Source organism: Aspergillus bombycis (assembly GCF_001792695.1).
Source record: "Aspergillus bombycis strain NRRL26010 chromosome Unknown contig00012, whole genome shotgun sequence".
Lineage (NCBI taxonomy): Eukaryota > Fungi > Ascomycota > Eurotiomycetes > Eurotiales > Aspergillaceae > Aspergillus > Aspergillus bombycis.
The window spans coordinates 362,204-375,493 of record NW_019170014.1 but is presented as its reverse complement, the minus strand read 5'-3'; the positions used below and the strand labels follow the sequence as shown (position 1 = coordinate 375,493).

Sequence of the window (13,290 nt, the reverse complement as noted above, 5' to 3'; positions counted from 1 at the left end):
ACGTTAATCACCAAAGAAGCAGTGTTTCCACACCAGTAAGCAACATCAAGGTCTCCAGGAATAATAACAGACAACAAGATGATGAGTCAGTAGTCTCTTGAGTAACTCTTCATCTCTCATCCCCTGCATGCTATGTTCTGATTATCTCGCCTTAACAAAGGCTCCCCGTCTTATTCGCCTTCGAGCCAATAATGGCCAGACTCATAAAATGGGCAGCAAAGGCGCTTTGAAGACCTAAAGTGCCGTAGTCCTAGCCATCGTTTCACTGAAGATCTCCTCAAATCTGGTCTTGTGCAGATCTTTCTTGCACTTGACTATCTGCACACTGAATGCAAGCTCGTGCACACGGTAAGACGTGTCCACGTGACCTTGGCGAAATGCGTTGTTCTAACCTGCAAAGTTCTAGACATCAAGAGCGATAATATTCTTCAGGACATAGAAGACAAGTGGATCCTTGAACGTTTTACGCAGGCTGAGCTGAAGGATCCTTCACCCCGCAAAATCGTCAATGGTTTGCCAGTATATGCCTCCCGACGTTTCGACTTGCCGAAAGCGTTTGGCCGAGCAGTTTTAAGTGATTTTGGACCTGCTGTACGAGGAGATGAGAGGAGGAGTCACGATGCTCAACCAAATATTGACAGATCACGGGAAGTCATGCTCAGGACTGATTGGGGCTATCCCGTCGAGGTATGGAATGTTGGGGTTATGGTATGCTTTACCTGTGTACTCTCAATCCCATGTAATAATCACCTAGGGATAATAGGTGTGGGATTTATTTGAGGGGAGACGCCTTTTCTATAGAAATGACCCGGATGGCAAAGGGTCTTCGACTCGGGCACATCTTGCAGAAGTCATGCGGCTTCTAGGGCCACCTCCTTTAGATATGCTCCAGCGTGAAAACCGAAGTCATGAGTTCTTTACCATTGATGGTGGGTATCCACTTCTCGTTTAATAGACTTGGCAAAGGCTTACGAAGACAACATTGTAGGGAAATGGGAGCAGGACGTAGAGATCCCGACAGGAGCAAGTTTAGAACTGTCGGAAGACTTCGTCAAGGGGAAAAATAAGGAGGTGTTTATAGCTTTCCTGAGAGGGATGCTTCAGTAGAGGCCTGAAGATAGGAAGACAGCGAAGGATCTACTGCAGGATCCGTGGCTGAATGCTTAGTTGGAGTAACTTAAATATTCATTGCATTATCATCATCATAAAACACGCTCCACGTAAAGATATCCCTCATTCTGAAGGTACGTAAGTGGGTATCTCCAACAGAAGTACACTGCTTGACCCGTATTTAATGTGTTCTCTATAGATGCAAGTATGGATGCTCTAAACCACCAAAAAGGGAAAAGAAAAAAAAAAAGTAAAAGCCCGAACGCTATTCAGACTAGCTGAGCATGATTTCGTGGCCTCTATAGTATAAAAGAATAAGTATTGGAAATATTGGAAATGACCTTGGGCCCTGGACTAATGCCATGACGATCGATTCGAATTGACCTCGAGTGCTCGACCTGAGTTAATTAAACTGTGCCAGGCTTCCAACGAGACGTTACGCCTCTTGAAAACGCAAACTCCACGTTGTGAAGCAGCGCATCGTCTTAGGTTTAGCGTCCAGTCGTCCACTCATGTTCCTGTAGAGCGTTGGCCAGGCCATTAAGTGTCAGTGTTGGCACAGGAAAAGACAATGCTGCTAGCATCATTATGAATAGCCGTTCCTGAAGCGTATAAGCCCAACACACAGAGGATAAGACCAATCAGCGCAATTCCGATGTTGAGTATGGTCAACAGAATTTTACTTGGGCTGGACAGCCATTGGCCATAGTTCAGATGCAACCAGTAAATTCCACTCAAGCCATAACTGAACCAACTGGCGAACAGGGCGCTCTGGGGAGGGGTTAGAGCTATTGGTTGCAAGTGTTGAGGAAGAAGGAACTTACAATCAAGCTGTTTAGGTTGCTGAAGACGGGGATACCCTCGGAGATGATCCACGCGACAACCCAGCAGATGAAGCCTAGCGCCAGCCAGATGCTGACGGACTTCCAGCTGCGGCTGTGCAGGAGGTCTGACTTGCGGCAGGCCCGGAAATAGATATACTTCAGACCGATGTGGCCGTTTACAACGCCGGCACCGACAATCTGATCCGGGTTAGCAATGTTCGGCGAGTCTAAAGAATGGGTTCGTACCGTGGGGATAGCAATGCCATAGGCAACCTTTTTCATGACTGGTCCGGCGGAGGTCAAGGCGGGGGAGTGAACATCAGTGCCAACATAGTAATAGATGACAACGGCGGCAGTGAGGTACAAGCAGATCTCGAACGTTTGCAACATGAGTAAAGACTTGTTGAAATCCTTAGGATTCTCCATCTCAGCGATCAGGCCAAAGAAGGCTACATGCGCGCAGTAGGCGAAGACAATATTGGACACGGCCTGGAATCCCGTGTACAGGTTTGTCTCCACCGTGGCATGAATAGTCCGGTCAGGGAAGTCCTGTACAGACACAGAGATCATGGTAATCATGACCGCACCAAAGATACTGAGGAACGAGGCGAATGAAACCCACGTCATTCCCTTCATCGTTCGTGGGATAGATAGTACCATCGAAATGACCATACCTACCACACTGAAGACGATAGAACAGGTGCCATGCTCGGTAATGGTGTTCATCATGACACGGAAAGTCAAGATATGACTTCCCATGACGAAAATGCAAAAGAGAAATTGGCCCAGACCGAAGAGCTCGCGCCCAAAGCGGCCGAGCAGGATTTCTCCGGCATCTGCCAGGCTCTGAATGTGAGGGTACCGCTGGCGAAACAGACCAATGTTGTAACCTGTGTATAAAGCGAGAATACCAAGACCAACGATCAAGATAACACCCCTAGTTCACCGTCAGTCACCAGATGTGCATCTCTCTTTCCCGCAAGACTTACGGAACGAAACCCAAGGTGGCGACAGCTGCTGGCAGAGACAACACGCCCAGGGAAACAGATTCGCAAATCATGACTACCTAGCATTAGCGATATCCTTGCGTGCATGATGAAGAGACTGACGCAAGCCACATTGCCTAGTTACGTTTTAGCCCCTGATATATGCCTTGCAGGGAGATGAGATACATACCACCAAGTCAAGGTCTTGTACTTGATCTCCGCGTCCTCCTCGCTTCCGAATGCATCTTGAACTTGGCCAGCGGCGATATCCCTCTTTTCAGCATCCGCAGAGTATTCGTCTTCTTTCTTGTCCACCCCGTGTGTACCGGGGTATGCAGGTAAAACATCCATGGTGTCGACTCTGCGCGATTCAGAGAAATGGGAACGGGACTAGAGGAAGGTACTGTATATAGGATCGATATACGAGGGAGAGGGGAGGGTGAATCAGGTCAGGAAAGCGTGGGAAAAGAGAGTAGAAGCAAAGGAGACGGGCAAGACGGGGGTTACCGTCCCCATCATACGGTGGATCCTGGGGTATTTAGAGGAATCTGGACTGAAACCGCAGTAGCCCATCTCCAGTGCGGAGTAGTATGATTATTACCGCATTTTCCTGTTCCTGTTACCTAATTCCAATGGCCCTCAGCAATTCAACGGACGATGCTTATGAGATGTGGGTCTATAGAATGGGCTCCAGAACCCACCCCTGTTGCCACTACCATTGGCCGATGAGACATTTAAAAAGATGTTCTCCATATGTCCCTCACGTTTGCCTAAATTCTTGTGGGGAGATAACGTGGCTCCCCAGACCTCCTCTACCATCGAGAAAGAGTTGCAGTTGGATGGCCTGATATCAGTCTTCCACTCCCCTCGTGACATGAGACCAAATGGATATTGGGTTATTTAAGGTTTGCCTGGGTTGCTATTTAAACCTCATACTAATTGGAAACTGGGCGTAGGAGCAGGCTAGGGTTTGCTGGTTGGATTCGGGCGACAAATAAACTTTTTTCAGATAATTCTAGAAGGACACATAGGCAGTTCCAGTCGGCGTCGTCTGCACCATTCAATCCTCATATCCATCCCTAAATTAGGTTAGTAGCCTGGAAGATCCTGCGCCATGGTTCCTCTCACTGGCCGGATCCTTTGCAACCTAGTTTGTCAGACTAGTTCTCATCCCAGCCGCTATAGGCGACGGCTGAGGATCATCCATGTAACCCCTTGCCCCGAAGTTTGGATCTCTCCCTCCGAAATCACGCATGCTATCTCCAACTACACTTGGGGTGAGACATGACACGCATCCGGACATTCCCGCCCTATCCGAACGCTGTTATCGAACGCACCAGTGGCATGCTTCGCAGCGCCCAGTGGCCCTCGGTGAGCAATTATGACGGGCGTGATAGGTGGCACCTTGACTCCACTTGGACTAGTAGAAGGATTACTATTGGCAGCCATCATCAGTTCCTGGTTTGTTACTGGCCATTGACCAACCCCGGTACCGAACCTTCGCTCGAATCGCTCGCCGTGAGGCCGAAGATCGGCCGTTGTGGCGGTGGCGGCTGCTATCTTATCGGGACTGAAGAATTGCTTAGCGAGATTATTTTCAGGTCCAACTTTTCCGAGTAAGATATTGGTCATCTTCTTTTGTCTTCGTTTGTACAGCACACCTGATAACGAAGACAGCCCTGGATTTGTACTTCGAAGCCGGCGAGTCCGTTCGCGTCCCACCTTGGTGATGGTCAGCACAGGTGGATTTCTCAGTCGCCACGTCGACGTGAAAAGGCAGAGATAGAAGTGGCCCTGACCAGTCACGAAAAAACTCAGATCATATCGATAAGCGAGAAACTGCTCTGTGTGTCTAGGAACATTAGGGCCATGCTGCCACAATACATACGGCACCCTTCTGCTTTTGCTCACTGCTCGCGGACCAATTGCTAAGCAAAGGTGGCATTATGTACGCAGGAACAGAAATCACACATAATAGCTACGCAAAGTAACTGTAGTATTTCAATTCCACCTAAGTAAGACGTCATGCCTGCCAACATGGTGGGCCCGATATCTGCTCGTTGTTCTGTCAACATTGCGCTAATTAAGACAGCAAAGTGATAACGAACTGTTTGGTAGAATCGATAACCTATCATGCCAACAGCTGTCGAGTCAATAAGGGGCTGAGCTAAACTGAAATTGTAAGCACTAATACTAAGTTTAATCCACAAGGGGTAGTGCTACCAAAGTAGGTGGTGATGTCTGGCACCGATAATATAACCGACGATCTATCTTTTTTTCCTACTTGTGTGCTTTGGCAGCACTGCCGCATGGATCATTATACCGAGATACTCTATAGCGGATCAGGATTCGACAAGGAGAGCTCTTGCCATTCATAAGACAAAGAAAGGGTGCATAAATGAAGAGTGAAAGGTATGTATCGCTCTGCTTTATGTACTATGCTAAGCATTGTCTCAAAGTCCATATTTACATCCACATTGCAGGTCAAGAAAACTTCAATATCTCAAAGCCGTTCGAAAACAAACCAGGTAAGTGTTGGCTATACATCCCAATCCTCTGGGCAACAATTATCCCGAAAGCAGCACTATAGCATTGCCAAATACCAAAGCCACAGATGCCAGTGCTAGAAGGCGAAATCCAAAAGAGCTGGTGGTCTGGATACCACCCTTACTCCTATACAATATCCTATCAGGCATAGAATCTATACCAGCTTGTCTGCCACCTGCTGGAGTGCGGCCTTCGCACAAGCCTCATCGAGATCTCCGCCAGGAGCACCACCAACACCGACAGCGCCGACCGTCTCATTGTTGACTGTAATCGGTACACCACCAGCGAGAATGAGAAAGTCATCAACCGCCGCAAGTTGAGCGGCGCCGGGATTTTGGATATTCCTGACCATGGTACTGGTCGCTGTACGCGAGGATGCGGCTGTATAGGCCTTCCGGCGCGCCGCCTCGGGGGTGTGGATGGCTGCATTGTCGGCGCGCAGCAGGGCGCGCAAGACACCTTCACGGTCAACCACCGCGGCCGATACGCTATATTGGTTCTTGGCACAGTTCTGGACCGCATTCTGTGCGATGTCGAGGGCGAGACTCAGTGGAATGTTGTGTTCTTGAAGGAGGTTCGTAGAGGCAGCGGTTGAGAAGGACGCCGCCATGCAGCCAGCAATGATCCAGAGCTTGGTCATCATTTTTGCGCTTGTTTTCGCTTGCGGTGGTATGCCGGTTTGTGAGATGAGGGTAGTAATGGTAGGTTCGAAAAACGTGTCGTATAAATAATTTATTACACAAAGGTGCCAGCAGATGAGATTCCGTCCAGTCGTTCGACACATTTATATAGAACCGTTAGGCGAAGCTAGACCCTCGGCTATCTGCCAAGTCGCCGCCGACTCGCCGCCTCGAAACTAAAGTAGGCCGAGCCATGGAATCCAACGCTGCGCCTCCCATGAGAGCCCGAAGCGAGGGATTCAGGGTCCAAAAGGCGGCAGCTCCCGTGGGCCAAGCCGCCAAGCTAATATACAAGTTGGCTCTGACAATTGTTTTATCGATTGGCCGAGGTAGATCGCAATTCCTTCTCGCGAAATTACGAATGCGGAGTGCAATTGCCATTGGGAGACGCGGAGATCAAGCAGTGGCCACCATTTCTAAGCCACCACAAAAGCAGTATGCAATTGCTCTTAGGCAGCGACATTCTGAGCAACCTTCGCCCCGGCTTCCAGGCCATTATATAACGAGATCTCTCCAGCCGGCAACTACCGAGGGACGCATAGCGGCGAACGCCGTACCGACCCCCTGACATGGGGGTTGGTTTAATGTGGCTGTTTCCAACAGGGTACTATTTCTAAATCTGGTTGCCGATGCGGTGATTCGCTCCACGCATAGCAATCGGATTATCGCGCGACCTTTGAAGCCGGACAGGGACACACTTCGATCTATGTATGTCTCTAGACGCTGACCTTTGTATAGAATTTGATGTTGTGCTGGTAAATAGGCGCAATCAACGGAGTGGACCAAGTAGCGAAGAATACAACCCGGTGGCGCTTTCTTGCTAGTAGGATCTTACATTCTGCCTGGCGATTTAACTGTCCTTATATCACTCCATCCATGTAGGATGTGAGGCCTCCTGACCCTCTATTTGCTCGTTTAAGTGGTGCTTGCAAGTTTGATTTGGACTGTTCCGGACAGTAAAGGGGACCGGATGACTTATCAATATGGTGAGACCTCATTGCTTCAAGATGTGAGCATTGCAGGGACTTGCTGCTCTAGAGCAACTTGGCTTCACGATAGTATGTTGGACAATACAACCGGAGTAGGACCCAAATTCACCGTACCGAGAACTAGGCCAAGACAGTTATTGGCATAAGGTGCTCAGAAATGTATCCGAAACGAATCAGATCCAACCTAATTTCGTCAGTCACATCATAGTTTCTCTGGGCTCATCCCGTACTGTTCGAACTTCTCTGGCTAAAGTAGATTACACTGAGTGGTCGACCGTTTCTTTTCTTTATGGGAGTGATATCTTGATGAACACTAAATATACCCAGTTCATCCGGATAGAGTGACGAAGGGAATAGGAGGACGACCAAAAGATTTACATGTCTGGAGCTGGGGAAAATCTGCATAAAGTCTGGCTTCCCATCGATACATGTATCTAAGCCCCATGTGAAGTTTATAGCATCTCACAGACTCAGCTTTACGTAACTAGCGCCAAATATCTTCCTTTTTACCATGGGAGACAATAAATCTAGTATTGGACCCAATATCTAGCCTGCGAGATGAGCGTCTATATTTCAAATCGCACAGAACGACTATTAACACATCGTCACAAGCTCGCACGCCTCCCTTCACATAGCAACGAAAGCAGGTCGGATACTCTGATCACACCAGGTTATGTCGCGCGAATCACCTTATTTCCACGCCTGGCGTGTTGGCAGGACCAAGTGATGGTTATAGAATATGCCGCCAGCGAAGACTGTTCCCCCTGTCCAAGGAGTGCAAACGTTGTTGGTATTCACCCACAGGGCACGGAAATTGGGGTTCTCCTGTTGCTCTTTCAGAAGCTTGATGATATCTTGTGTGTGGCAAGAAAAGTTGTAGTTGGGTGTGGAAGCACCTGCAACATTTGTATTACAGTGAAGGGTCCACTCATGTTTATAGCCCTGTGAGTCAACGGTGATGAAGGTCTTGCCGCCGAATTTTGGGCAAATCGAGGAGAAGTTTTCCCGAGAGATCTCTTGAATCAGGGCCTCATTCTCGGGCGAGGTCGGCGAGATAGATGTGTCCGGATTGGTACCGGTTCCGAGTTCCTTCAACTTCTGGTTGGCTTCATCAAGGGCTTTCTGAAGCTTTTGCTTCTCTGCCTCGAAGGAGGCAGACATCTCCGCTTTTTCTGCTTCACACTGCTTCTTCTTGTTTTCGGCGAGAGCTGCCTTCTCCTGCTCACACTGGTTGACTTTCTCTTGCACAGCGGCCGCAGTCTCAGCCCGACACTTGTCGCTAACACCCTCCTCACATTTTGCTCTGTCCGCGTCACATTGTGCCAGAGTCGAGGCAACCTGCTTGGCACACTCGGCTTTGGCATTCTCCTCCAGAGCTGTCTTGTCCGCGTCGCATCTGGCTGTCGCATCCTTTTCACATTGTGCCTTTCCTGCCTCCACAGCTTCTTCGCACCCACCGCCAGGTTCCGATACAGATACCAATTTTCCAGTCTTCTCGAGCAGGAGCAATGCCTTGATCGGCCTAGCACTATAGGTAGCGGAGGTAATGAAGAAACATTCGCCCTTGCGACTCCACATACTCGCCGGACATTCTGCGTTTGCGGCACAAAGCTGAGCACACTGGCGCGGACTCGTTGCGCTCACGGCAGTCTTTGTGTAGGGGGTTGCCCATTTGTCACAGGAGTAGGTGAACTCGACCCCATCGACAGAGGCCTTGCCGGACTTGCTTCCGCTTGAACAGCACGCGTCGAAGATTGCACGGGGGGAGTCTCCTGAAAGGGCGAGACAGTTCGTTCCACCACCAGTGGCGCCTAGGGGAGTCTGCGCTGCCCAGGCCGCACTGGTGTAGAGGGCTGCCAAAAAAATGGAAGAACTAACCATCATGCTTTGGTTGAGATCGCGGCCAGATTTCAGAAGGAGATTGAGGACAAATGTGAGTGCCGTGTACGTAGTACAACCCTCCTTTCGCAGTGGATGAATCTTAAGAAAGAAGAATAAAATAATTGTCAGGAAACGTCCCTGGGTAAATGACCTATTTCATGTTTAGGACCTCGGAAGCCAGGCTATGTCCTGAGCCAGCCACGGGCATTGCGGGTGGGTACCATATCGCAGATCGCGCGTATAGCAATCACAGAAATGAAGCTGAATGTTTTTCTTGAGAGAAAAAGATGTAATAAACTAAAATAGGTCCACTTAGCTTGTTCACCTTCAATAGTCAACTGCAGCTGGGTTTCCAATGATCATTCAAACTACTCAAATGAGACCGAGACGCGTATAAAGTCTATTTATTGTCTTGCTGTCTGTGACCCGAAGATCCTATCTTCTTTCAGTCGCACTCCCTTTGAGACAAGTGACCTATAATAATACGATCAGTCGATACCATCGGCTCCTGTCAAGTCGGGTTGAAAATACAAGAAATAGAATAATAATAGAAGACAATAGAACAAAACAAAACAGAAAACGTTCACCCCACCTATCCTTCGCCACGACTGTTGAATATCTCTACCCAAGAGATAGGTTTGGAGAAGCCGTCACACACGTCCCTTTCCAAATCGAAGGCCAGCCATGGCTGGTTAAAGTTTGGATTAGCCGAGCCTCTAAGGTCCAGTTCTCCATAATTCCATAAATCTGTGGGTCAAACTCGTAGGAAGGCCCTATCAGTACGGAGTAAGATTGAGTGGAGGCCTCTGAAGTGGGGCTGGACTGCCCAGATCTTTCAGCTCTTCAGCCCGAGCTGATCTCGGTATACCCCTTCTATTGCAGATCCTCGCCTCAAAATCTGTTCCGTGTGGGTTCTTGGATTCGCCTGCAGCAATGTGGTATTATCTACCGAAGTGACACGACAGCACCTCGGCGAGACACGTGCGCTCCGGTGCTCGTCGGGAAGGACGCCTGTCCGTCATGATAGGAGAGAGGAATTCAATATTAAACAGCTGAATACCTTGATGCGAGAGACCGGCCAAGGCTGGTCCCGTCTCTCAGAATATCGGGCTTTCTCTGCACAGCTAGTGGAAATTAAAAAAAAAAAAGAAAAAAAAGAAAGAAAGAAAGAAAGAACAAAACAAAGAAAACCGGCAGGTAAAAAGGGGATTATATATAGGAGATCGAGCAGTTAACAGCAACATGGTAACTAATCGAGATCTGCAGGTTGACGTCAGTGATGCTGAAAGGGTTTAGATTTTAATCCCTGGCGGATACCATGGTTCATAGGATATATGATGCCAGTTTCGGAGATAGACCAAAGATTTGGCGTCTTTTCTAGGCCCAGTACGAACAGTTTGGAAGACGTTGTGTCTGTTTATTTTCAACTAGGCGAAATTGGTATGTGACGTGGTCCTTGATTTGGTATGTCTGTAGCACTGATACATGAATGAAGTACATACGATCTCAACCTGAAGCCACGAGATCATGATCACCGGTCAACGAACCTTTATACTCGGTGTGACTATCATCCAAGACGCAAAGCCAACGCACTCCACCATCACCCTGGAAATCAAGATCGCATTCACGTAAGTGCAAAAAGTAACACAATACCAACGATCACCAGTCCAAACACTACCAGGGAGAGTGTGCCTCCCCCACCTTGTTTCCGCGGGGGAGGAATGCCCTCCGGTGATGATGGGTCATAGGGAAAGGCAAAGGTACTGTAGTTTTGGGACTCTGGGTCTGGGCTGGAGTTGGCGTGTGGGGTCCACGCTGCGGACTTTCCGAGATCAGTCGGCTTGTCCTGCTGTTTTGAGCATGGTTAATAGAGGAACCGGTGTTGAAGCACTTGTGTGAAGAGAGGTCAGAATGTGTCTTCAGGAAAGGGACGACGTACGGCGGTAGAAGACGAAGAGGTCGCCATGGTACTGGTATGTACGTGTGTTAACTCGGAGAGGTCAGGGAGCGCCATGGTGGGGTTCCGGGGTTAATTAGTAGTGGTTTCTGGGGTTCATTCGGCGGAGGATCCACGTGGCTGATACTTTATCACCTGAGAGGGCTTCTTGACGGCATCGGGCTGATGATCTACAGAGCCAAGAGCGATTCTCGCCTGGTGACCGTGTACGCCTGACGGGATGTCAACGGAATAATTTTGGAGGAGCGCCAGCATCTCACTGCGTGAAGCTTGTTCTTCCGCCGCTGCATCTTCTGGTTTTATGCCCCACAGCTGCGAACGCCTCCGTGCTGTTGTATCTTGAGCCCCTTGACAATATCGTCTAATCCACCCAACTCCCGAAGGAAACTTGCCCGAAATGCTCCTGTTTGAAGACACCGTAGAAGACACTCAAGGTTCGTTTTCCACGTTGCAGCCTCCTACAATCTCTCTCCATCGATGTGCTGAAAGTCATTCTGGAGTTCAGCCTTGACGGCGTAAATTCTCACCAAAGACTTGGCAGGCTGAACGGCATACAGACCCACGCTCGACGAGGCTCCATAGATAAAAGCCGGAAAAGGTTCTTGGACGGGATCGGTAGCATCTGGCACGTCTAGCCAATTTCATGTCTTAATGTCAACGGTTGATTAAGTTAAAAGGCCCCAGTTCTGCCGGCGAGTCGTTCTTCTACACTATAGACTACCTTGACAAGGCTTTTGGTGCCGAGGCAGTAAGACATCTCCACTAGAGTGATCCCACCTAGACTAGATGAAAATACACGGTGCTTAAAACCAGCCGCATCATGTAGGCTAAAAATATCTCTGTGACTCCACGAACTACCACTGGGCGTAAGATATGGCACGCACGGAAGACATGGACGAGTTAACAGAGTTTTGTGTCGAATGGAATATCTATCGGTCAGCCAAGAAAGCCAAGCAATGGAATACGAGAGACCATGACTCACCCTGTGGCTATTAGTATGCCCATACGGTTGGGTGTGGTGAAGGCAGAGCTTTGACGTAAACCTCTCTGTATATGGATAGCCAGGGCAGCCTGATGGAACGAACAGGCATGGACGGTCAGGCTTTGGCAGCCTGGGAGAATCATGCTAGATCCTGGGATGAAACGATGGGCAATGACGGGAACGACTACTTCTCGGTCCTCGAGTTGCCTGTCCTGCAACGAATGATCAGTGGACAGACGCGCAATCGTGCCTTGGACCTCGCGACGGGGAATGGCCTGGTTGCACGATGGCTTGCTCAAGAAGGATTCTCTGTCGTCGCGACGGACGGCGCCACCGCGATGCTAGAACATGCAAAGGCGCGAACAGCTATCTGGTACCAAGAAGGAAGGCTGGACAAAGAACGCAAGATTTCCTTCAAGCTGCTTGATGTGACCAACAAAGATCATTGGGCGCATTTCATTGACGGTGGTAACCTTCTGGTTCGTCGTTGTTTTACCAATTGGAACATGTTCTGCTAGAGGCCGAAAGCGAAGACGATGCCCTGGCTAACACGTTGTAGGAAGACGGATTTGATGCGATTGTGATGAACATGGGGATTATGGATGTTCATGATCTGGAACCATTAGCAGTATCCTTGACATCCCTTCTGAAGCAAGACGGATGGTTGGCCCTACCTTTATTCGAACTACCGCGTTGATCTCTGAAAGCCTCGTCTTCGTGCTGACATGCTACAGCTTCATTGCGACTGTGCTTCACCCTCTATTCTTTACGAGTGGCGCGAAGCGCCAGATCACAGTCCATGAGGATCCTGTGACTGGCCAACGCGTAATAGACCGGTCCATACTGTTGAGCCAATACCAAAACGTGGCCCCTGCACGGCAACTCCTATTTTCTAGTGATAGCGAGCATCAGCCGCCGGTAGAACTCTTCCACCCTCACCCTCCGCACGCCGAAGAACTAATGATGCCCGGGTAGATCTCATTCCACAGGTCGTTCCAAGATCTATTTGCCCCGTTCTTTCGGGCTGGCCTCATCCTGGATGCCCTTGAGGAAGTGAACTTCGATGATACCTTCCGCGAGCCCTCGCGTGAATATGCAGCGAGGAATTTCACGGAATTCCCGAAGATACTCGCCTTTAGACTCAGACGCGGGCATGGACAGAGTGAGCGCCGTTAAACGGATTCCAGTCGTGGTTCAAGTGGCTCAAGGACTATTTGGACTTTTTCTCGGCGGTCGGATAAGATCACCATTACCATAGGACGACCTTAGATACTGGTCCATCTATATAAACGTGATATAGCTGATCCTAATCTACGTTCTTATATTAACCCTAT

The 13,290-nt window shown here is 49.2% G+C and overlaps 5 protein-coding genes across 5 annotated transcripts; 2 read left to right on the top strand and 3 right to left on the bottom strand.

Moving 5' to 3' along the window:
• Nucleotides 1-329: 329 nt before the first annotated feature.
• Nucleotides 330-1,107, top strand: ABOM_003198 (protein kinase domain protein; the record flags this gene model as incomplete). Its single annotated transcript, XM_022530328.1, has 4 exons — nt 330-348; nt 407-708; nt 764-929; nt 989-1,107. The coding sequence occupies 4 exons, from the start codon at nt 330-332 to the stop codon at nt 1,105-1,107; spliced, it is 606 nt and encodes a 201-aa protein (XP_022392663.1).
• Nucleotides 1,108-1,650: 543 nt separating this feature from the next.
• Nucleotides 1,651-3,271, bottom strand: ABOM_003197 (neutral amino acid permease; the record flags this gene model as incomplete). The annotated part of the gene is made up of 6 exons (XM_022530327.1): nt 1,651-1,881; nt 1,935-2,132; nt 2,181-2,871; nt 2,924-2,996; nt 3,044-3,057; nt 3,111-3,271. 6 exons carry the CDS (start codon nt 3,269-3,271, stop codon nt 1,651-1,653), a joined length of 1,368 nt encoding a protein of 455 aa, XP_022392668.1.
• A 2,350-nt stretch (nt 3,272-5,621) lies between these two features.
• Nucleotides 5,622-6,110, bottom strand: ABOM_003196 (GlcG/HbpS family heme-binding protein; the record flags this gene model as incomplete). Its single annotated transcript, XM_022530326.1, has 1 exon — nt 5,622-6,110. The coding sequence occupies one exon, from the start codon at nt 6,108-6,110 to the stop codon at nt 5,622-5,624; it is 489 nt and encodes a 162-aa protein (XP_022392667.1).
• A 4,531-nt stretch (nt 6,111-10,641) lies between these two features.
• Nucleotides 10,642-11,031, bottom strand: ABOM_003195 (uncharacterized protein; the record flags this gene model as incomplete). Its single annotated transcript, XM_022530325.1, has 2 exons — nt 10,642-10,866; nt 10,957-11,031. 2 exons carry the CDS (start codon nt 11,029-11,031, stop codon nt 10,642-10,644), a joined length of 300 nt encoding a protein of 99 aa, XP_022392666.1.
• A 1,032-nt stretch (nt 11,032-12,063) lies between these two features.
• On the top strand, nt 12,064-13,132 carry ABOM_003194 (class I SAM-dependent methyltransferase; the record flags this gene model as incomplete). The annotated part of the gene is made up of 4 exons (XM_022530324.1): nt 12,064-12,435; nt 12,516-12,619; nt 12,691-12,874; nt 12,932-13,132. The coding sequence occupies 4 exons, from the start codon at nt 12,064-12,066 to the stop codon at nt 13,130-13,132; spliced, it is 861 nt and encodes a 286-aa protein (XP_022392665.1).
• Between the last annotated feature and the right edge of the window lie 158 nt (nt 13,133-13,290).